Below are 25,272 nucleotides of genomic sequence, written 5' to 3'. Positions count from 1 at the left end.
GCTGCTTCTTACTTCATCTCTGCCTTCCCTCCTTCCATGTAACCTCCTAAGACTTTCCTGTTTCCCCCACCTCAGTCCAGCGAAAGTAGACATCCGTCCATAAGTCCATGGGTGGTCTTTATATTGTGCCTTACTCATTTCTTCATCCCTTAACTAGACCGTGAGCTCCTTGAGGACAAGGACAGCTTTACCAACCTCTGTGTGTGTCTTTGGGGCCTGGTACAGTTCCTAGCATGTAGTCACACTTCATCAATGGTTGCTATTAAGTTGGATGAATTAAAATCAACTTGAAGAACTTTAACTTTCTTTAACACAAAGCACTTGAGGGAAAAACAAATTGCACTCTCAATTTGAACCTGATTTAGGAAAAAAACAGTTGTATGTCCTCTGGATAAGAGAAATTCCCATGGCAGCAATTTTCTCCACTAATTAGTCTGTCTTTGCCAAACTGGGCAGGGGCAGTTGGCATGGCAAATGTTCAACTTCTGAACGGACATCTAGGGTATTTTCTAGCATCAACAGCTGCAGCCATAACCTAATTCCTCAACTTTGGGCACAGGTTTCCTTTTTAGAGAAGCATATGTCAAATAAACAAACCAATCAACCAAACAAAGAAGCCAAAACCAAAACCAACAGCCTTACAAATAAACGCTGCATTCCTGCATAAATATAAACTGAGCTCACCCTTGGGAAACCTGGCATCAGTCATCTACGATTCCTGGTGGAAATGACCAATCAAAATCAATCCCTACCATTGGGAAAGGTCAAGGGGAAACAAGTCCTTCCTCTCCAAAAATGGTAAAGAGGAAATGAGAGAAAAGTATTTAGAATGGCATAAAAAGTGACCTGCGTTAACTTATTTTGTTATTACATCTAACTGTAAGTTTCTAAAGCCCAGTTACCAAGTTGATTTGTGTGGGACAGAGGAGAGAGGCCAACTGGAACTGCCTTCAAGAGCTCACAGCTTCAGGCTCAGAGGTCCTACATTTCCCAAGGGTAAGCAATGTTTCTCTCAGGACAGAGGGCTTTGCCGGAAGACGCCTTCCTCAGCAACTCCCTACTGTTCAGGAGGAGATAGGTCAAAGTTAGTCCACTGCCTTTCCAGTCAGAAGCCACACATTCCTGTCAGGTTCCCTCCACATAACCAGGAAAGGCAGTGACCGGATTGTTACTGCACTGAATTAGCCAGAGAAGAGGAAATATAAATGGTTCAAGGAAAAGAACATAGGAAACACTGAGAATCTGCCTCTGCTCTCAGAACATGCCTAAGATTAACACTCAGATCAGGGTTTCAGGCTCCTGCTGGCACCACAGCTTAACCTGCAGTCTCTTCAGAATGCCCAAAGCCTTGTTTCTTATCGCCTTAGACTGCAAACCAGTCTAGGGAAGCCTAGACCATTTAATTAAAGGGAGGTGAGGGGGCAGGGGGCGGGGGGTGGGGGATGTATTTTCTTGTTGCAATGTTTGAAGATTTTTGTTATTGTTCTCTCTGGTTCCTGATTCCAATCTGATCCTCAACCAAATTTATAGTAATATAATTAGTGTTACTCTAAAGTGTTGCCCATCAAAAATATTTGCCATAGTTTTTATAGCTGAATAAATAAAAATAACTGCATAATGTTCCCCCAACCAAAAAAAAAAAAAAAAAAAAAGTCAAACTGAGCTCTTCGAAGCCTGGCAATGAAAGGCAATTATCTATAGCAGGATTTGGGGGAAGGAGTGCACTAAACCGATCCCCTGAGAATCACCTTCCCCTTAAGGACATCCCTTTAATTATGTTTTTTTATTTATTTCTTTCATTTTTGAAAAAATTTTTGAGAGGGAAAGTACACATGCACATGGGGGAGGAGCAGTGGGAGAAGGGGAGAGAGAATCTTAAGAGGCAGGGCTCCATCTCAGGAGTCATAAGATCACAAGAGTGGAAATCAAGAGTCGATGCTTAATTCACTGAGCCACCGGGGCCCTTCCCTTTAATCATTATACACCACTACTGGGGCTGAAGGGAGACAATCTTCTCTCAGTTAATACTACAACCCAACAGCACACTGGATATATAAGCACCAGTAATTCCCAGTTCACGTGTGATTAGGCAGGAAAACATGGTTGGAGCAAGCTTACACAGCCCACTGCCTCTGTGGAACCCCTGTCCTCACTGTCACGGTGGCCACAATGACTCTGAAACAGCCTGTAGTAGGATCTGGGGCTGAGAAAGGTGGCTTATTTTGACCAACGGCTTTTTTTTTGTGGTCCAGGATTTACCAGGTGATTTTATGATCAACGTCTGTACCCAGAATCCAAGGACTTGAGAGTTGGACAGAATCCTATCCTCATATTTATTTTCTTTTTACTTTTTATTCCAAAACACTTTCAGATTTATGTAACAGTTGCAAATATCATGCAACATTACCATATCCCCCTCACATGGATTCCACCTTACATAACCACATTACAGAGATGAATATCAAGAAACTAATATGATATACCATTTTTATTTATCTTTACTTTTTTAAGTTGAGGTATAATTAGCAAGCAGTGTTAAATTAGTTCCAGGTGAACAACAAAATGAATTAACAGTTCTATACATTTTTAAGTGCTCATCAAGATAAATGTACTCTTAATGGACTTTTCTCTATTTCACTCATTCCCCACCCACCTCCTCTCTGGCAGCCACCAGTTTATTCTCAGTACTTAAGAGTCTTTTTGTCTTTTTTTTCTTTGTTTGCTCACTTATTTTGTTTCTTAAATTCCACATATGAGCAAAATCATACTGTATTTGTCTTTTTCTGACTGACTTATTCCACTTAACCATTCATCTTTGGATAAACAAGGGTTTGTTTCCATATCTTGGCTATTGTTAATAATGCTATAATAAACATACAGATGCCATATCTTTTCAAATTAGTGTGTTCATTTTCTCAAGATAAATACTCAGTAGTTGAATTACTTGATCATATGTTAACTCTATGTTTAACTTTTTGAGGAACCTCCAGACTATTTTCCACAGTGATTACACTAGTTCACATTCCCACCAATAGTGCACAAGGGTTCCTGTATCTCCACATCCTCACCACCACTGGCTGCGTCTTGTTTGGGTTTTAGCTATTCTGATGGGTGTAAGGTGATATTTAATTGTGGTTTTAATTTGTATTTCCCTGATGATAATGAGTGTTGACCATCTTTTCATATGCCTGCTGGCCATCTATGTGTCTTCTTTGGAAAAATGCCTGTTGAGGTCCTCTGTCCATTTTTTTTTACACTCTTCTTTATTTCAGAAAATTTATTCAAATATATCTATACACACATCTCTGTCCATTTTTTAACTGGATTTTTGGGGGGGTGTTGAGTTGCTTATATTTTGATATATAAATCAATATATTTTGAGTTTTTAAATATATCTATTAAGGGATATTAACCGCTTATTGGATATATCATTTGCAAATGTCTTCTCTTATTCAGTAGGTTGCCTTTTTGTTTTGTTGTCAAAAAGCTTTTATTCTGGAGTAGTCTCAATAGTCTAATTTTACTTTTGTTTCCCTTGCCTGCAGAGACATATCTAGAAAAATATTTCTATGGCTGATGTCAAAGAAATTGCTGCCTATGTTTACTTCTAGGACAGTTACAGTTTCAGGTCTTACATTTAGATCTTTAATCCATCTCGAGTTTACTTTTGTGGTAGTGTAAGGAAGTGGTGTAGTTTCCTTCTTCTGCACATAGCTGTCCGTTCTTCCCAGCACCATTTGTTGAAGAGACGGTCTCTCTCCCACTGCATATTCTTGCCTCCTTTGTCAAAGATTAATTGACCATGAATGTGTGGGTTTATTTCTAGGCTCTATTCTGTTCCACTGATCTATGTGTCTTTGTGTGTGTGTGTGTGTGTGTGTGTGTGTGTGTGTGTGTGTGCGCGCGCACGCCAGATGATACTGTTTTGATTATACAACTTTATAGTATAATTTGAAATCTGGGATTGTGATGCCTCTAGCTTTGTGCTTCTTTCTCAAGACTGTTTTGGGGATTCCACTGCTTTTGTGATTCTATACAAAGTTTAGGATTATTTGGTCTAGTTCTGTAAAATATGATGTTGGTATTTTGATAGGGATTACATTAAATTTGTAGATTGCTTTGGGTAGTATGGACATTTTAACAATATTAGTTCTTTCAATCCATGAGTATGGAATATCTTTCCATTTTTTGTGTGTCATTTTCAATTTCTTTCATCAGTGTTTTACATTGTTCAGAGTATAGGTCTTTCACCTCCTTGGTTAAGTTTATTCCTAGGTGTTTTATTATGATATATCACTTTTATCTAATCTATAGGTCTTATTCCAAGTTCATCAATTGCCCAATTAGTATCCTTTATCTCAACCAGGATCACATATTATATTATTTGTCATATCTTTTTAGTCTCTTTTAATTTGAACCGTTCCTCTACCTTTATCTTTCATAACCTTAAAGGTTACTAACCAATTATTTTGAAGAATGTCCCTAACTTGGAGTTTGTTTAAAATGTCCTCAGTTGATGTATTTTTGGCCAATAATGCCACGTCCTCATTAGTGCATCATATCAAGAGGCACTTGCTGCTGTCTCATTACTGGTGACATTAACGTTGATCATTTAAAGTGATTTCTCCACATTAAGGTTATTATTTTTCCTCTTGTAATTAATAAATATATTGGGGTAAATACTTTGACACTATGTCAATATCCTGTTTCTCATTATGCTTTTTAATCCAACATTCACCTATGAATTTTAGCATCCATGATGATTCTTACTACAGTATTGTTTGCCAAATGATGATATTCTATTTCCATCATTCCTTCTACATTTATTTCTTATTTTTCTTTTAATTTTTTTTAAAAGTTTTTATTGAGAGAGAGAGATAGACAGAAACAGAGAGAGAGAGAGAGAGAGAGAGTGAGAGAGAGAGAGAGAGAGAGAGAGAGTGAGAGTGCAAAAATGGGGTAAGGGCAGAGAGAGAGAAAGAGAGAATTCCAATCAGGATTCGCCTTGTCAGCACGGAACCTGACATGGAGCTTGAACTCACAAACTACGAGATCATGACCTGAGTCAAAATCAAGAATCAGAAGCTTAACTGACTGAGCCTCCCAGGTGCCCTTCCTTCTACATTTATTAATTGGAATGCTATTGTAAATAGGAAGTTTCTTTTCTCATGATCCATATAGACTCCTTCATTCTTATTTTATTCCATGGGTTATTATGTATTATTGTCAATACTTTTTCCCTCAAAATTTCTGCAGATGTGGTCATTGGGAGGCTTTTCAAGTTGGATCTTGTGTTCTTTGACATGTCTTCATCATTTTTAGGTACTTTATGGAAGGAATGTTAATGCTCAACTAATCCACCCTAAATCTCCTCAAAGTGCTCCTGGCAAGTAGTCACCCAAACTGTGTTTGACAAAATCCAGCATTAGAGAGCTTGCATATCCAGCACAGGATTATCCTTCTCCAGACAGTTCTGATGTCCAAGCATGCATTCTCAATTTCGACTGTTTTCTTAGTCTTTGTAGCTATGCATAGTGTACAACTGAAAGTTAGAGACTGAGCTAATACTGACCAAAATTTTAACTATACTCATAGAGTTATAATTAAATAACTCATCCAGAACTGTAATTAAATGACCCAAACATGACCTTGGGATTCTATATTTCCAAAATGGCAGCTCATGCCCTCTCTTCTCTCTTAGTGTCAGTGTCCCTCACCCAGTGTGGAAACCTAAGATTGAGCCTCCACTTTGGTTACTAGTATTAGCTTTTATCCAGTACTTTTTGAAGAGTAAAGTCTGCATCTTCACCTGATAATGAGGCACCATGTTTTTCAGTCTTGTTTTTGTTAGTACTATTTCTTTCTGATGCTGGAACTTTACTCCAAACTGTACTATGTGTGTGGTTTCAAGTGCTTGTTCAACGACCAGCTACATCAGCAATACCTTGGGAACTTGTTAAAAAATACATATTTATGGACTCCTCTCCTGAATTACTGGGCAAATATTCTTAAGCCTCAGATCTTCATCCATAAAGATGAAGTGTTTACTTTATAGGATTGTCAGGAAAAGTCAATGAAATTATGTATGTGAAGTGCTAGCATTCTGCTTGACCCAATCTAACTAGTAAACAACATCAGCTGCTATTATTATTATATCAATATTACTGCCATAACTGTTACTAGGAAAGTATCAAAAATGTATCAGATATTTTACTTTCTCCTAATGAGTAAAAAGTAGATGTCTAGAGGGGTGGCATTGCCCATTACCATTATATTTCATGTACAATAGGTGGCAGCAGAGGCTATATACAATGGCTCTAGTGGTCAAGTAAGGGATATCATGGGATGGAACTCAGAAAAAATTATGTTCTGTATGAAGATTTGTCATCTTCCTGTTATCTATAGGCTTGGAACCCAATTATCTATGTAGAAAAGTCCTGGATTGGAAACAAAAGAGTTAACTTTCTACTCTAAGGTCTACCATGTTTTAGCCACTCTGGGGTTCCATCTCTTGATCTGTCAAGTGAGGATTTGGTATTAGAGGATTTCCAGAATTGCCTCCATATCCAAGACCTCATGCTTCTATTAATTGAGACTCTACAACCTATTCTCAATGTTCTGTGTCCAGATGATACCAATTTATCATTTCATGCTGGACTTCTCTCCTTACAAGAGTTACATTCTTCTGTGCCAAGATGGCTATCATCACTAAATAAGACTAAACACAGTGAAAAGAAAGCTGTTTCCACTTCCTGCTGTATCTGCAACTTCCTACAGTGGATGGCCAATTACTGGCTATGTTTTGCTATTTAACTCTTCACCCATCTGTCCCACTGCTGAGTATTCTTCTTTCAGCACAGGTATGCCTTCTAAAATATCAAACTTGTGTAAAACCATTCAAATTATACCTAAAGTTTAGGAATTTGATGTCTTTTAACTGTAATGGAGCTTTGAAATAGCAAATTAGTCCTGGACTCTCTTTCCCTTTATGCTCACCTCTAGTTCATCTGAAATCAGCTTAAATACCTGTTGCTCTCATCATACTATTGTTTTCACTGGGCTTCCCTTTGTAGTACTGATATTTAACAACAAGGACATCAACAACAGCTAAGCTTCTCGGAATGCTCGCCTTTACCTATATAGCATCTCATTCAATTCTTACAATGATTCTATGAACAGGTGAAATATAAAAGCACTTTGTGGTTCTTGTTTGCTGATGTCTCTCATCTTTTCCTTCAAGCCACTCTTCCCACACACATTTCAGAGCTATTTACCTGAATGTATCCCAAGCCTACAATGTATTTTCCCATGGGCTTTGCCAGACTTAAATAAAACTACCTCTCCCCGGTCCCACCCTTTAGCAGATTTCACTTCTACTTCCCATGTCACGTAAAATGAGATATCTCTTATCTTTGCTTTCGTAAAACTTCATTTATTGTTAGTTTAATAATATTAATTTCAGTCAGCCATTATATAGAGAAGTCCTAGATTGGAAACAAGAGTTAACTTCTAATCTGAGATCTGAGATATTATCTATGATCATATTCTGCTCTATGTTGCACATTAAAAATTTTTTTTTCAGAGTCCATGTGTGTTGACCATAGAAAACTTAGACAAGACAGAAAGCGAGGAAGAGGTAAATTATAAATTCCATGATTTAAGGTAATCACAATGAATATTTTGGCAGAAACCTCTCGTTTTCCCATATATTTATATAGTTGATATGATACCATATTAAAAATGCTCTCAATAATATTAATCAGGTAGAAATAATAATTCCTTTTCATTGTTTTGTTTGCCAGTCTAGCATACCTTTAATAGCTCTTTTTTATGTGAGCTTTTGGAAAACTAACGTTTCTGTTGACCATTGTTTTCTGCCTAACCTACTTACTACCATTCTCTACTTCCAATGAAGACAGAAAAGCTTATTTAACAAGAATTATTATTGTTATTTTTAAGCTCTAAGTAGCTAACAGATGTATTTTCAAGAGTATTATTTTTAAAGCTTGAAAATATTTATCATTTAAAGAAAGACAAGCACTTGCCTTCATCTCCATCATCCCCAAATGGGTAGAAGAGAGCAACAGCTAAATTGATGAACACAGCCAAGTTGAAGGAGATGCTCCCCCAGAGGGATATGTGCCTTGAGAACCAGAACAGTGCAGGGTTACCTAAGGAGCAAAACGTGTGATGGCAGAATAATTAATTTTGATTTCAACACATGAACCCTCCTGAAACAACATCTTACTAAATTGTGTTTTTGTAAAGTAGTATAAAAGCACATTTAAATAAACTTCCAAAATGACTTTTTAAAGGAAGTTTATCATCAGTACCATAAGAGAGTTTTCTAGTTGATTCCTTCTTAATTCTTCAGCCAATTTACACCCAAGCCATTGTAAAAGGGTGGGTAATTTTGCAATTGCTAAACATGGTCGGAAAAGATGATTCTGTAATAATTCTTTCTGATACATCCCTAGTGCAGACTAGGGGAAAGACAGGGTAGTGGATGCCTGGGGCCCCTTTAACAGAACAGTATGTATCACTTTGTAAGTCAGTGATATTGAAAAATTGGTCCCACTCCCTTGCCTTACAGTCAAAAAAAGAAAATAAAAAGCCCAAACCAGATACATGTCTGATAAAAATTCCTATGACCCAAAGTTACCTGAAATTCTGAACTTTAATAACATGGCATAATACTGCTTACTGGGAACTCATGATTTATAATACCTAAGTTTTATTTATTTTTGAGAGAGAGAGAGAGAGAGAGAGTATGTGCAGGGGAGAGGCAAAGAGAGAGGGAGAGAGAGAATCCCAAGCAGACTCCACACTGTCAGCACAGAGCCCATGTGGGGATCAATCTCACGTACTGTGAGATCCTGATCTGGGCTGAACTCAAGAGCTGGACACAACCGACTGAGCCACCCAGGTGCTCCATAGGGCATCTAAGTTTTAAACCTTAATGCTTCCCAAGAGCTTGGGTTTATAACAGCAGAAAAACATGAAAGATACAATAGGAAGTATTAGTAAGTGGGAGAGGCTTTACTGAATATTTTCAGACATGAGATAATGTTTTATCTTCAGGAGTGTATTAGTAAATGCATCTACTAAATATATGTCTCCTAAATAACTGAACAGATATGAAATGCAAATTTGATCACATGACTTTTTCAGAGCTTGTTCATTCTCTAACTCTTAATATCTAAACATCAGATCTAAAATATTGGAACTACCCGATGGAGAAAGGCACATCAATTTTCAAGTAGAAATTATTCACTTTTCAAATTGTGGTCTGTGAATTCCAACCTGGGATCTGCTGCTCACCGCATATCCCTTCAGTACATGTTGTTTTCCTTCTCTTGGGATGAAACATCCCAATGCTGAAACAGGCTATGATTTACTATGGCATTTAGTTGACTGATGTATCTTAAATTGTTAACATCTGCATCTCCATCATTTTTGATTAGGAGTTTTCATCTTAAAAAGCAGAATATTGAGGCACCTGGGTGGCTCAGTCGGATAACCATCCAACTCTTGATTTTGGTTCAGGTCATGATCTCTCAGTTCTTGAGATTGAGCCCCACACTGTGCTCTGTGCTGACAGTGTGGACCCTACTTGGGATTCTTTGTTGGGATTCTCTCTCTCCCGTTCTCTCTGCCTTTCCCCTGCTCACAGCTCCACCACCCCAAATAAATAAACAAACTTAAAAAAATCAAAAGCTGAACATTAAGACAAAATTAAAAGATGTTGATACATATATTTGTATTACATCCATCTAATGAATTCATTTCTATCTATAACCTCATAATAAGTTGCTTTCAAATTTTAAATGTAAGATGTATACTGAAAATTACTTTTAGATTTAAAAATGTTTTTAATGTTTATTTATTTTTGAGAGAGACACAGTGTGAGTGGGGGAGGGGGCAGAGAGAGAGGGAGACACAGTATCTGAAGCAGGCTCCAGGCTCCGAGCTGTCAGGAAAGCCTGACAGGGGGGCTTGAACTCACTGACTGTGAGATCATGACCTGAGCCAAAGTCAGACGCGTAACCAATTGAGCCACTCAGGCATCTCAAGATTTGTTTTTTAATAACTGATAAAATATTTATCCAAAAAAGAACAAAGCCCACAAGCACTAGTTCATTATTCATCTTACTTTAGTTATGGATAAAATGTGTGCTTTTCACATGTCCCAAATAAAATTGTTGAATCTTCATATATGTGTTCTGGACACCCAAAATTTTCTCTGAATTCCATAAGGTTCTATATGGCAAAATGCTAAGGGAGAGTAATTTCTTTATTTTTTCAAACATTCTGATAGGAAAGACTAACACTGCATGCCATAATCTTTTATCCAAAGATGGTATGTCTCAAGCTCCACTCAAATCCATAAACCACACTCAGTAAAGTCCCTAGGAAGCTGGAATGATGAAGCACTGTTGAATGGAGATACTGAGAACATAAGCCTTGTGGTCTGGAAAACATCGCACAAGGATAGAAAAGACCTAATCTAGAGTTTCCTCCTAATAATTTTTGTTGAAAACTCATGATATTCCTTACCTGGGAAAATAAACTAAAGTTTATTATAAACTTTAAAATTTTAGGGGTGCCTCAGTGGCTCAGTTGGTTAAGTGTTCAACTTTGGCTCAGATTCTCATGGTTCTGAAAGTTTGTGACTTTAAGCCCTGCATCAGGCTCTGTGCTGTCAGTACAGAGCCTACTTCACATCCTCAGTCTCCCTTTCCCTCTTCCCTTCCCTCTCATAAATAAACTTTAAAAAAAGAATTTAAAAGTTTTAAAACTCAATATTTCCAAATAGACTTGACCCCTGAGGTGTAAGTAATGGGAACGGTATTATATTAATTTTGTTGGAGGGGAGAAAGGCAGAGGGCGAGGCAGAGAAAGAGAATCTCAAGCAGGCTCCACACTAACCAGGGCTCAATCTCACGACTGTGAGATAATGACTTGGACTAAAATCAGGAATGATGCTCAACCGACTAAGGCACCCAGACGCTCCTGTGTTATACTAATTTTTAACTGTAAAATTAGTTATTGCTTTATTTGAATACAAGTGTCACAGAATTTTTAGTCTGATTTTGCAAGGTAAAGATATTTCGAAAAGAAAGAATGACTTTCAAGAAAACATTAAACAATCTATTCACTCATAAGACTGTAAGATAACAGAGGACAAGCATGCTAGGGCTGATGTCTCTCCTCCCATTTACTGATTGTTAAGGTCAGTCAGAGCCCGTTCAAGGACAGCAGACTTGCAGCTGCTCAGCAGTTGAAACATACTGCTGCAAGCTTGCATTTCATAATACTTATAAAACTATAGGATCAGCACTAAAAGATGATCTAATTAGTCTTCTGTTTCTGTTAAGCCACAGGTGTCTCAGCTTCCACTCAGGTGTAGACAAGCTTACATTCTTAAGTCTGCAAGTGAATTTGGTACTATCAAATGGCAAGAAACTAAAAACCAATTTAGGGATGCCTGCATGGCTCAGTCGCTTAAGTGTCCACGTCTTGGTTTCCGCTCAGGTCATGATCTCATGATTTGTGAGATCAAGCCCTGCATCAGACTCTGTGCTAAAAGCACAAAGCCTGTTTAGGATTCCCCCTCTACCCCTTCCCCACCTCTCACTCAAAATTAATAAATAAGCATTAAAAAACAATTTAAATGAACGCTGTTATGTATTCTAAAGTACCAATTATTCTACCATTATGCTCAAAACTATTTTAGTTTATCGTACTTACTCCTGATTTTCTTTTGCCACTTCATTTCATTGTAGAGATCTTCAGTTTGCTGGAAAAAGTCATTCACTTTACTTCCTTGTTCATCCCTTTCAGTTGTATTGAACACACGACACTTGGATTCTCGTGTAAGGTATTCGCATATATTGGGGACAGGAAAAACTATTTGTTCCATTGTCCTATCATGCCGAACGATCTGGAAATATTAATGTGCATTGGCTTTAGCTTTTGGACACTTCAGTCTTAGACTATTTTGTGTTTTCAGAATAAGTTTATGAAAGATATTTTATTGATTCAGGTTTGAAAAAAATACGCCAGCTTGAAATCCTAAAATAATCCTTTAATGTGCTACTTTTCACTGTTGTCTTTAAGAAAAATTAGCTGGTGAATATATCATAAACACTGTTATAAATAACAAAAAACCAAACTTTATTCTTTCTGGACTAACATTAAACTTTTGTTACTCATTTTTTATTTTCATGAGCTACATCGAGAACTAAGAACTAAGTGATTGGCTGCATAACCTTAAACACAGCCCTTGTTATGTTTACATTTGCATCTTATGCTTAGCTTTTTCTTCCTAAAAAGAGCTGTTGGGGACCATATGACATACTCAACATAATGTACCCTGAATTCTATAGAAAAAGGTGCTTTGTATCATTAAAATGTTTCCTACTCAAGGCAAAACATATTTTTGCCATATATATATATATACACATATGTACCATATATTCAAGCATATAACTAGATGTAAATATTCCTTATTTTGAACTTGTCTCATCTGGTACTTGTGACAGTTTGATGTTAGACTAAACATAACAAAAACCATCTGGATATTTTTATACAAATTTATTATGCAACAAGGGGTTTTTTAAGACTAAATCTCCAGGTACATGTTTGTATACTCTACTTAGCCCTCAAGAATGAATCAGGATTGGTCTAAGCCAGAAGAGTCACCCTGTTCCCCTTCACCACAGGCTGGTATAGTGGCAAGAATATGACCTAGTTCCAGGAAGTGAGGCATAAGTAGAAATATCCTGGTGGCAGAGGGGAGGGAATCAGGAAAGATTCTGCTTCCTGAAAAAACAGAGTCACATGAAAGACAAAATAATAATGCCAAAAAGCTAAATACAAAATACAAAAAAAATCTCTTCTTTTGGCCTGTATCCTCTTTATTCCCACTTAGAACAAAAGGGAGTCGAAGGGCATGATGCCTAAAACTCTGGCACGCCGCTTGGCAGCCTTGCGGTGAGGTATCACCAGCACAATAAGGAAGACACAGAGAAAGACAGGAAAGGTCTGCATGTCCGAAGACATCACTGAGTCTTTGAATCAACTGTAGAATTACCGGTACCTGCAGACTTCCCTTTATGTGGGATAATCAGATATTTTTATTGTTCCAACAATTGTCAATATAGTGTCCTGTTACTTTTAATGTAAGCTATCCTAAATGATTCATAAATATTCAAACTAAATACTAGAATACTATAATATAAATACACACAAAAAAGGGGCACCTGGGTGGCTCAGTGGGTTAAGCGTCTGACTTCGGCTCAGGTCATAATCTCAAGGTCCCTGGGTTTGAGTCCCCTGTTGAGCTCTGTGCTGATAGCTCAGAGCCTCGAGCCTGCTTCAGATTCTGTGTCTCCCTCTCTCGTTAACCCCTCCCCTGCTCACACTGTGTCTTTGTCTCTTTCTTTCAAAAATAAATAAACATTAAAAAATGAAAAAAAAAATAAACATAGAAAATGAAATTTAGTAGTGGTAAATAGAATTCCCAAACATAGGTTAAAGAAATCAACTAGGGGGCGCCTGGGTGGCTCAGTTGGTTAAGCGTCTGGCTTCGGCTCAGGTCATGATCTCACAGTTCATGGGTTCGAGCCCCTCATCGGGTTTTGTGCTGACAGCTCAGAGCCTGGAGCCTGCTTTAGATTCTGTATCTCCCTATCTCTCTCTGACCTTCCCCTGCTTGCACTGTCTCTCTTTGTCTCTCAAAAACAATAAATAAAAAACATAAAAAAATAAAATTAAATCAACTGTACAAAAGAAAACTTGGACCTATTTCGTATAGCAGGAGAATAAAAGGGGGTTGCTTGATCCAAAAGTGTCAAACTATAAAAAATAAATCTCAGAATGCATTTAAGAAACAGTGTCTCTATCCCATGATCAAGTAGGATATATTCCAGGGATACAAGGAATGTTCAACATCCACAAATCAGTCAATGTGATGCCAAACAGTAACAAAATAAAGCTTTAAAATCATATAACCAGTTCAATAGATGCAAAAAAAAGCATTTGAGAAAGTTCGACACCCATTTATGATAAAAACTTTCAACAAAGTGGGTATACAGAGAACATATATCAACCTAAAGCCCATACATGACAAAGTCACAAACTAACATCATATGCCAACAGTGTAAAGTTGAGAGAGCTCTTCCTCTAAGATCAGTGCCAAGACAATGGTGTTACCACTTTTATTCAACATAGTATTAGAAGTCCTAGCCAGAGCAATTAGCAAGAAAACAAAATAAAAGGCATCCAAATTGGAAAAAAATAAGTTAAATGGTTACTATATCTAGAAGACATGATATTAGGTATAGAAAACCCTAATATTCCATCATAAGAGTGTTAGGAATAATAAACAAATTCAGTTAAGTGGCAAGATACAAAAATCAATACATAAAAGTCTGTTGTATTTCTATACACTAATAATGAACTATCAGAAAGAAAAATAAAGAAAACAATCTCATTTAGAATTGCACCTGAGTGGCTCAGTCAGTTGAGCATCCAACTCTTGATTCTGGTTCGGGTCATGATCCCAGAGTCATGGGATCAAGCCCCACAAGGTGTTCCACACTGAGCATGAACTCTACTTAAAATATTCTCTCCTTCCCTCCCTCTCTCCCCCCGTCCCTCCTTCTGCCCCTTTCCCCCACTTGTGCACTCTCTCTTTCTCTAAAAAATAAAAAGAAAATTAAAGAAATATAATACCTAGAAATAAATTTAACCAAGGAGCTAAAAGGTCTATATATTAAAACTATAAGATACTAACAAAAGAAATTGAAGATGCTATAAATAAATAGAAAAATATTTCATGCTCATGGTTTGGAAGAACTAGTATTTTTAAAGTAACCATACTACCCTAAGCAATATACAGATGCAATGCAATCCTTGTCAAAATTCCCATGACATTTTTCAAATAGAACAAACAGTTATTACCAAAAAAACCCAAAAAAACAAAACAAAATAAAAACAAAAACCTAACAGTCCTAACATTTGTATGGAACCACTGAAGATCCCAAATAGCCAAAGCAATTTAGGAACAGAAATTACACTCCCTGATTCCAAACTATATTACAAAGCTATAGTAAATGAAACAGTGTGGTACTGGCTTACAAACAGAAAAAGAGATGAATGGAAAAGAATAGAGAGCCCAGAAACAAACCCATGCATATGTGGTCAAGTAGCTGACCACGAAGGACCCAAGAATGCACAAGGAGGAAAGGACAGTCTCTTCAATAAATGGTTTTGGAAAATTGGACAGCTACGTGCAAAAGAATGAAACTGGACCACTACCCTACACAATACACAAAAATTAACTCAAAATGATAAAAACTTAAACAGAAGACCTGAAACCATAAAAAGTTTTAGGGGAAAACAGGTAGTAAGCTCCTTCACATAGGACTTGAAAATGATGATTTAATAAATCAGACACCAAATACAAAGGCAACACAAGCAAAAATAAAAAAGTGGGACTACATCAAACTAAAAAGCTTTTGCACAGCACAGGAAACCATCAACAAAATGAAAAGGGGAGTCATGCTAAGCGAAAGAAGTCAGGCGGAGAAGGACAGATACCATATGTTTGCACTCACAGGTCTAACAGGAAAAACCTCATGGAGGACCAGGGGGAGGGGAAGAGGGAAAGAGAGTTGGGGAGAGAAAACCTGAGAGACTCTTGAATATTGAAAATGAACTGAGGGTTGAAGGGGGAGAGGGAGGGGGAAGGGAGGTGATGGTCATGGAGGAGGGCACTTGTGGGGAAGAGCACTGGGTGTTATATGGAAACCAATTTGACAATAAACTATTTAAAAAATAAATTAAAAAAATGGAAGGCAAGCCACTGAATGAGACAAAAATATATGCAAATAAAATATCCAAAAAGGGGCTAATAGCTGAACTATATAAAGAATTCATACAACTCAATAGCAGAAAAACCCAATCTGATTAAAAAATGGGCAGATCTGAATAGATAATTTTCCAAAGAAGAAAGACAAATGGGCAACAAATACATGAAAAGACACCCTACATCATTCATCATCAAGAAAATTCAAATCAAAACCACAATGTGATACCATCTCCCACGTTAGACTAGAAATATTAAGTATTGGTGAAGATGTGGAGAAAAGGGAACCTTTGTGCACTGTTGGTGGAAATGTAAATTGGTGTAGCGTCTGTGGAAAACAAGACAGAGGTTCCTGAAAAATTAAAACTGGAACTACTATGTGATCCAGAAATTCTACTTCTGCATGTTTATCTGAAGTAAACAAAAACACTAATGTGAAAAGATATCTGCACCCTCATGTTCATTATTTACATTAGTCAAATTATGGAAACAACCTAAGTGTCTGTCAGTGGGTGAATGGGTAAAGAAAATGGCAGTATACATATACAGTGGAATATTTGCCATTAAGAAGAATGAAATATCACCATTTGTGGCAACAAATGGATGGACCTCAAGGGCATTATACTAAGTGAAATAGGTCAGAGAAAGAAAGACAAATAGCACATTATTTCCCTTATATGTGGAATCTGAATATAAATAGATACATACACTAGATGGTGGTTGCCAGAGACAGGGGACAGGGTGTAAGAAAAATGGGTGCATTGTTCTTGACTTTTTAAAACTTTAAATTAAAAATTAATTATAAGAAAGAAATGGAGTCTTATTTATTATAGACCAAACTATTCAGTCCCTTTATGAAATGTTGTGTTTGATTCTGGTTGTCACATTTTACAAGGGGGAACCTACAAACTGGAGGGATAGCTGCAGACGAGGCGGATATATTAACTGTAAAAAGCCAAAATGGATAATGTTTTCAATAGATTTATTCAACAAATGCCTATTCACTCCTTAGGTGCCGAGCTCTGGGGCATTCAAAGTGAAAAAAACAACATGAATCTCAATCTATAGGAGCCTATAGCTTAGTGATCATCATGATTCTTCAAATGGTAGCACCAAGCTATCCCACTAACAGAGGAGCAAATGTTCTGAGCACTGGTTAAACATTAAAGTGGGCTAGTGTGCACTCTGCACAAAAAATAACTTTCTAATTATTCAAATTGTTCAAAATTGGATCTGTTTCCTTCTGAAGTAGTGAGATCTCTATCACAGGAAGAACTGGAAGTGGAAGCAGGATCATTACAAAATGACTTCTCTTTGAATAGATGATCCACAAGGTCCTTCAAATTTCCCAGTGTCTTTCGGTCTATAACTTCAGAAAACCTGTTATTTTCAACAATAATCCTTATGTGGTGGTGCTTCAGGCACGTGTCAGTTTTGGAAATATAGAGATGATCAAGAATGGGCCCTGCCTCCAATAGGGGACAAGTGATACATAAGACACATATTCTAATATGATATATTTAACAGTGAATCAAACTGTGGTGGGAGGTACAGTGGGCTGAAACTAATGAATGCCTAATGAGAGGCCTCTCTGAGCAGGGCATATGAGCGGGTCTTCCAATGAGCATGAGGACTGGTCAACATGTACAAGTTAGATCATCAGTCCAGACTATTCTGACTGAACCCTGGACTTCTGTACCCAACTTCATGTGTGCCTCAAAGATACCTCAAGTTCAATATATCCAAGAACCAACAGATGGTCTTCCTCTCTCTGGGGTCTCAGAACTAGGATCCCAATGCACAATACCAGTTCTGCTTATTTATTCAGACCAGAAGCCCAGGCACATCCTTTTCTGTACCATTTTCCTTAAGTTGTCATATTTTATAAGGAGTATTATAAATATCCTACACACAGAGAGAGACGTGTGCACATGCATGCACACACACACACACATGCGTATATTTTTCTCCAATGTAGTCATCTTCAATACCACTATCATTTACAATTGTTCTTTTGAAAAAAGTCACCCCTGCTCATATGTTCTTTCACACCTTTCTTTCTTTCGCTTCTATATGAAATTCTGTGCCCAATCATTAATGAAGAAACTTCTACTCAATCTTTAATATATTTTTTTGGCTACTGTCTCTGTGAAATCCATCCTGAAACTCCCCAGACACAGTTATTTGCTGTTTTCTCTACATTTCCTTGGCCCTTTGTTTATGCACTTACAGAATTATCTTCTGTATGTGTTTTAACTGACAGATCGTAAGTGATCTGCTAACATATTACTGAAGTTGTGTATTTACAGTGAAATCCCTCCTCATTGCTGGGAAACCAGTAAAAATCCCACCTCAAATGACAGCTCCCATCTCTCACACAGGCACTAACTGGACCTTTCCTCTGACCCACCCAGCCCACCTGCTATTCCTAGCTCTTACAATCCTGTAGCTTTGTACTGTGACTTCTGCCACCTTCCTCAGAACCCAAGTGGTTTGGTGATAAATTTGTATCAACTTCCCCAGCTTCCTGACTTGGCTAGCCTCTCAGTCTCTACGCATCTGATGCAATAAGCAACGTTTTTGCTGCTGGTCCAGCTCATGGGTTCCACAGGGGTCAAGTCTCCCACTAAGGCCACAGTATTATTCATGTTTATAAACGTGAGCAAGAGATCTGTTTTGTGATAAAAGGTAATAATGCTCATTATCCCAAATGTCTGGTGATAGGAAACAACAAGGTGTAGCAATAATACACCCTGAGAGTTAATAGCAGTGATACCCATCATGCATTCTGCTGAAAACTATAAAAAATACCTGCCAAAATGAATAAATGTATAAATGTAAATTACGAGTGACAAGCATCAACTACTCTGCTCATTTCTGCCTGATTAGCTTTGCCAACTAGTGTCAAAATGATACCATAGCTAGAAAATGACAGCCAGATGGGTCTTACAACACATAATGGTAAGTCCATGTTGACCTGCACCTTCTGAGCTGCCACCAGCTATTAAATAATGTTTCATTTAGAGGGCGGGGCATCAATTGTTGCGTAATGAAAATGGAAACTGCTATAAATCATTCCAAGTTTATGCTCTCAGTATGAAAACTTCAGAGTGCCTTCCATACTTTTGAACACCGTCTTACACAGATCTCTCTTTTAATTAGCCTTTTAGTATTTTTACAGAGCGTGCTTTTCTTGAATGATACTTCTATAACAATAATCTTTTCATGAAAATACCACTGCTCTGTAATGATTCCTTCTATGACCAAAACAAAACAAAAATGACATTAATTACAAAAGAAAATTTACATATGGTTCTGGTCAAAAACTAAACACTGCTTTGGAAGATATGCAATTTCTTATAGATGACTCTCCACATCTTATCTTTTGATAGATACTTTTCCAGTTTGTATTTTCCAATTCTAGGAAACAATTATGAAAATGGTCTGAAATAGAAAGTGAACACATATTTTCACAGTTGATCCCTTTCATGAAATAAATGATGATTACCTCGATCTGTGCAGTGTGATTGGCATAATATTTTAAGGCTTCATCCCCATCATCTGGATCTGATCCTGGTTTGAGCATCTGCTGTAAGAGTTTGTTGTGACGAGCCAACTAGAGGGAAAGAGAAAGGAAAAGGATTTAAGTCTCTTGTTCTCCCTTTCCTGGGATTAAACTTTGAAATAATTTTGTCTACTTTTATACATAGCTTCACAGTTCTGGGGTTAATGCTGATTAATTACACTTCAGAAAGTCATGCCCATTCAAAAGGAATAAACAATGAAACTAGGAGGATCAGCTGTTATTGTCATATCAATTGTACATTTTTTGTTTGGCAATGTGTATGTTCCTCTCATGAGAAGACTGTCTTGCCTAGAGTAGGTATGTGTTCACTTAATATCTGTTGACTAAATTATGTCTTAGATAAATGTATAATCCTGCCAGGAAGAAGAAACACCTGCAGAGATATATAAATGATAGTCCCTATAATAGATTTAAAATACATACATATCTGAAACAACCTGACCTGTAGTGTGATACTTCAGTGCCAATATAAATGGCAGCTTCTATATACATAAATAAATAGTATGTATATTTCACAGGAATTTCTCTTAGAGAATCTAATCAAAGCTCTACATTGGCAGTTTGTACTAAAGTCCTAAGCCTCTGAATATTTATATGTGAGAATTTGCACTTTTCTCAGTTTTATTAGAAGTGAAACTGGGCATCTAAAGAATAAAAATTTCACCACAAATTATCTTAAACTTTGTTGATAGAAGTAATCTTTCTCTTCCATTTGAATGTCTATGACATCTGTTACTAGTTCTCTCACTTTGTAGATAACTAATACATACTGCCTTCACATGTCACTTATATGCCTGTCTTGAACAATTCCTGAAACCCTGCAATGTCTTTAACCTTTCAGGTATTCTATTTATGCCTCAAGTTTCCTGAGGGCTTCTAGTAACACAGAATCTCCATATAATTCTTATTCCTGGCACCATTCCTATCTCTTACTCTGTGCCAGCCACTATCCTAAACACTTAAGTGGATGATCTCATTTGATCCTTCTAGGAAATCCTAAAGTAGGCAGTCCCATTATTCCCATTTTACAGATGAGGAAACTGAGGCACAGAGCATTTAAGGGAGTTGTCCAGGATAATGTACCTAGAAAATGATAGAGCCAGTGGTGAACTCAAGCAGTATGGTTCCAGAATCAGTACCCTTAACATTACAGGGCAATAAATAAGTCCGTGTACCATTCTTGAGTTGTTAATTCAAACTGTGATTATAAAGAATGGGGATAAATTTTAAACAATAATGCAGGACCTATAAAACCTAATAAACATTATTCTTGTAAGTGGTAACATGGTAAATTAAATATTCATTCCATTGATGCTGCTCTAAAGCAAATCATTTTCGAAGCTATTATTTTAGATTGGCTTTCAGGCCTATTTATAATTCACTCAACGAAATCATTTACATTTCATTCCTGACTAAATGTGAATTATACAGATTTTTATTACAAACTGTAGTCATGAAATTTGTTGCGACTTATAGGTGCTTCTAAAATTCTAAATATGTTTCAAAGGATACAATTATTATAATCATTTAGGCTCATTAGCATATGTTTTAAGAAGTTTGTTGAAGGTGAAATTGGCATATCTTGTTTACGGTTTGCATCAAAGGCATGAAAGAAAGAGAGGAATTAGGATTGACTCCAAAAGCATAGACCTGAACAACTGAAGGTTAAGAAATGCCATTAACTAAGGAACAATGCAGAAGGAGCATATTTAGGGAGAGAAAATCAAAGACTTTGGTTTTGGACACATGAAACTTTATACATCATGAGAAGGAAATGATGAGCAGGCTGTTGGATGGACGTGTTTGACAGGAGTTGTAGGCAGAGTTCAGGCCTGGAACTATATATTGAGGTGTCAGCAGTATATGCCTCATATTTAAAATCATGAGCCTTAATGAGATGACCTAAAAGTGAGCTCAGACAGAGAAAAGAGACCCAAAGAATACCAATAGAAGTTAGGAAAAGAAAGGAAATCAGCAAATCCCTGAGAAATTTGGGCCAGAGAGGTCGAAACAAATCCAGTGAGATCAGGGGTCCTGGCAGCCAAATGAAGAAAGAACTTCAAGAAGGAGGGAGTGATCATTTGTGTCAAAAGCTGAAGACAGTTGAATCAAATGAGGACCAGGAAGGGACAGTTAGAAGTCACTGATAACTTTGACAGCAACAGTTTCAGGGAGTGGTGGACACCAAAGCCTAATGTAGTGAATTAAAGTAAAAATGGGTGGATAAGAAGTATAAACAATGAGTATAGACAACTCTTCAAAAGTACCGCTCTAAGGGGGAGCCAGGAGATAGGGTGGTAGCTAAAGAAATGGATAAGGCAAAAAGGAGGTATTTTTAAAGATGAGAATTATAACATCATGTTCATTTGATTTTGAGAGAGATGGAACATTTGCTAAAGCAACATCTTGACTTGGTGAGAATGGAACGATCTAATATGTAAGCAAAAGGTTTTTGCCTTAGATAGAAACAAATTCAACCATACTGACGGAGCTATGGGCACAGATTAAGGAGGGCGGCAGTTTTGATGAAGGGACACAGAAAAGTTCTGGGTTTTTTCCTGGTTACTTTTATTTTCTCAGTGTAGTAGGAAGCTGAGGATGTAATGAGGATGAGAGAGGAAGTGTTGGAAATTTGAGGAAGAGGATAGGAGACAGTGAGCTAGAGAATGTAAACACACTTGAGAAATGTAGTAGGACTGTCAGGAAGTCCTAAGAGCTCCCTTTTTGTTATGGCGAGACTGAGGTCAGTAAGCAAGTTTGTGTGTTTCTCTCCAGTGAGGTTCAGCTGTCTAGGTCCAGGCATAAGTAGACAGAGTTGTAATAATGGGATTTGTGGTTTTTCAGGACAAGGTCATCAATACACCAAAAAAGAGATACATGGAAATTAAAAGTCTATGCAAGGAATTTAAATGGGACCATGGAATCTAAGCTGAATTTTGAAGGAAATGAAACCAAGAGGGACAATGAAAATGTGGTAGGATCAATGAATTAGATCTTCTAATGTCTTAAAAAAATGTGTTGCATTTGAAGTGCTAGAAGAAAGAACTAGTTAGGAAAGGCAATTCAGACTCAGATACTTGAAGTGGAACTCACTGACAGGGCAGGGAGCAGTGACTAGTAATGATCAGGTTTTAGGTGCACGCATATGTCTATCATCTGACCTTTGCCACCACACTGCTCTGAGCCACCATCTTCTCTCACCTGGAATAGTGCAATAGTGAATCACCCTGGTCCCCCAGAGACTAGCCTTAACACAGGAGTCAGAGTCATCCTTTTGGTCCAATCATGCCTCTTTGACTCAAAACCCACTAATGGCTGCCATCTCATTTAGAGTTAGAGCCAAGTCTTTACCGTGGCCAATAAGGACTACAGAATCTGGTCTCGCTACACCTTTCTCAATCTCTCTTTGGGCACTCTCCCCACCGCCCAGCCATACTGGGCTCCTGACTGTTCCTTCAACCTGAGAAGCATGTATCCATCTCAAGGCTTTGTAGGTGTTCCCCTTGCCTGGATTCCCTTCTTCTAGACACCTGCATGGTTTGCTTCCTCACCTCCTTCATGACTCCTTTCAAATACGGGATTATCAATAACTATGCTTTGAATAATCAACTCATCTTCCTCCCCTAATACATCCAACAACATTTCTTCCTTTATTTTTCCCCATTGCATACTATGATCTGACATACCATATTTTATTATCAATTTCCTCATTAATTAGTAAGCTTATGTTCTTAGAGAATACAGATTTTTATCCATTTCGTTCACTGATACATTTCTAAGGCTTAGAACAGTGTCTGGCACATAGTAGTTACTCAATACATATTTGTTTAATAAATTAAATATAAATGTCAGAACACTTAAATCATAAACAAGGATAGCTTTCCAGTGTGAGACATTAATTTGAATAATTTCTTATATATCTATTAAAACTTTTTACATCTTTGTAGTTACTTTAGTGTTAAAATTAATATAATGATTTTAGGAAATCAATAATGCTATGTTATGTGATATAATTAATAGTAAAGATCTATATAGATAATTTTCATTTAGTATGTACTACTTAACAGAAACATAGCAGGACTTCTTTCTTTCCTGCAGTGTTAATGAGGTGATTGTACATTTTCCTCTTTTACTGAAGATAATGGCACTCACAAAGACACTTTTAAAAAATAAGATGTGGAGGCCTCTCTCACATGTTCAAACATTTTAAAAATATTTTTATTCATAATTATATATGCAGTCTACCAATATCTTAGGATATTCAAAATATATAATAAGAAAAAACAAAATAGAAATAACTGTACCATTTTTCTGCCTGGATATCTTTTACATTCTTTGTAACTGAGAGCCTTTCCTGACTAAGTAGCCTAGTTTGCTCTTCCTTGTTCTGTGTTCAGATGGTGCCCTGTAGTATACCTAGATCGCAAAACTCTCATATTGTATCTTAGCAAATATTATGTTTCTCCAAGGGGCTATGACATTTTCAAGGATAAGGAGCTGGTCTTAACCTCTACCTTCTCAGAGTCAAAAACAGAAAGCGGTACACCAAATAGACACAATAGATATTTGCTGAAGAAAGAAGTTAGTGAAAGACATTCATTATGTATTTATTGGGCAAAAACTCTTAAATATCAATAAACTATCTGTTTCCTCCTTGGTAAATGACAAAGGCCAAAGAAATACAGTTAGACATCAGATGGTGGTAGAATTCCCAAGGTTTGCAGAAATAAAATATTTTAATACTCTTTTCTTACTTCATAGTTAATTCAGGTACTTACATCTGCTTCTGCTACATTGAAAGCTATTTGGAGAGGAAGGAACTGAGTACTCAATAAATGTGGGATTGAACCTTGTGATGCAAGGATAGCATCCCTATTATATAAACAAAATACTGAAGTAAAGGCTATCTCAATGATTCTAAAACAGGTGAAAATGACTGATACCAACATAGAGATCTTTGGTCCAAGTTTACAGTTTACTAGAAGCAAAGTATAAATTCTCAGAGACCAATTAACAAATGCCCAATAGGTTTTTTTAAAAGATTTAGTCCCTATATATGCAATCCTATTAAAAATATTATCTAGAATGGCCATGCTGCCAATCAAAGACATCAGCCTTTTTTCTTGTAATGGGCTCTTTACTTTAGCCTATTTTCTCTACCATCACCTGGCATATACCCTTTCATATGACACAAAGAAAGAAAATCAATCCTAGAATCCAAAGAAGCAATAGTATCATTTTATATCATGTGCTGTGGAAACCAAATGTGAAAAAAAAACTTGATGTTTCTAGACAAGTACGGCACATCTGTGGAGACCCATCACAATGAGAAATCTAATTTAAATCTTAATTAAAAACTTGAAAAGAGTTAATGAAGACATACAAGAACAGTCATCTTATGATATCCAACTTTAGCTCACAGAAACCCTCATAACAGTACTTGAAATTAGCTGATGTCACTACACAACATGGTGTGGAAAACCAACCATCCAGCAGTGTTTCTAATAATGAGAATCTGAACATGGGCATCATCACTGAATACTAAAAAGAAATAGATATAGTTAGGAAATCTCTGGGACCTAGAATATAATCCACAACAGTCTTTATTAGGCGAAACTGTAGTAATTGTTTTATACATGGCATGGACGTGATGCTTACAATGGCCGCACCTGCTTGGTAAGTGGTGACGAAAGAATTTTACCAATAAAAAAACTCTTATTAGCTCATTATTATAAACATAAAAACTAGCCTGAGATAATTTATCCCTTTCATAATATTAAAGTTTTAAAAAATGCGATGTAATACATGGGCA

General features: G+C 36.9%; 1 protein-coding gene across 3 annotated transcripts in view; it reads right to left on the bottom strand.

The window, feature by feature from the left end:
• Positions 1-25,272, bottom strand: part of ITPR2 (inositol 1,4,5-trisphosphate receptor type 2) — a 478,853-nt gene that overhangs the window by 94,141 nt on the left and 359,440 nt on the right. For all 3 annotated transcript variants that reach the window (XM_029955850.1, XM_029955851.1, XM_029955853.1), the window contains 3 exons: positions 19,383-19,490; positions 11,752-11,944; positions 8,046-8,171 (listed from right to left, as the gene is read on the bottom strand). In XM_029955850.1, the coding sequence (XP_029811710.1) occupies positions 8,046-8,171; positions 11,752-11,944; positions 19,383-19,490 (427 nt within the window). The remainder of the gene's footprint in view (positions 1-8,045; positions 8,172-11,751; positions 11,945-19,382; positions 19,491-25,272) is intronic.

The sequence above is a fragment of the Suricata suricatta genome, chromosome 10 (genome assembly GCF_006229205.1).
Source record: "Suricata suricatta isolate VVHF042 chromosome 10, meerkat_22Aug2017_6uvM2_HiC, whole genome shotgun sequence".
Lineage (NCBI taxonomy): Eukaryota > Metazoa > Chordata > Mammalia > Carnivora > Herpestidae > Suricata > Suricata suricatta.
This window is presented reverse-complemented; position numbering and strand designations above follow the sequence as displayed.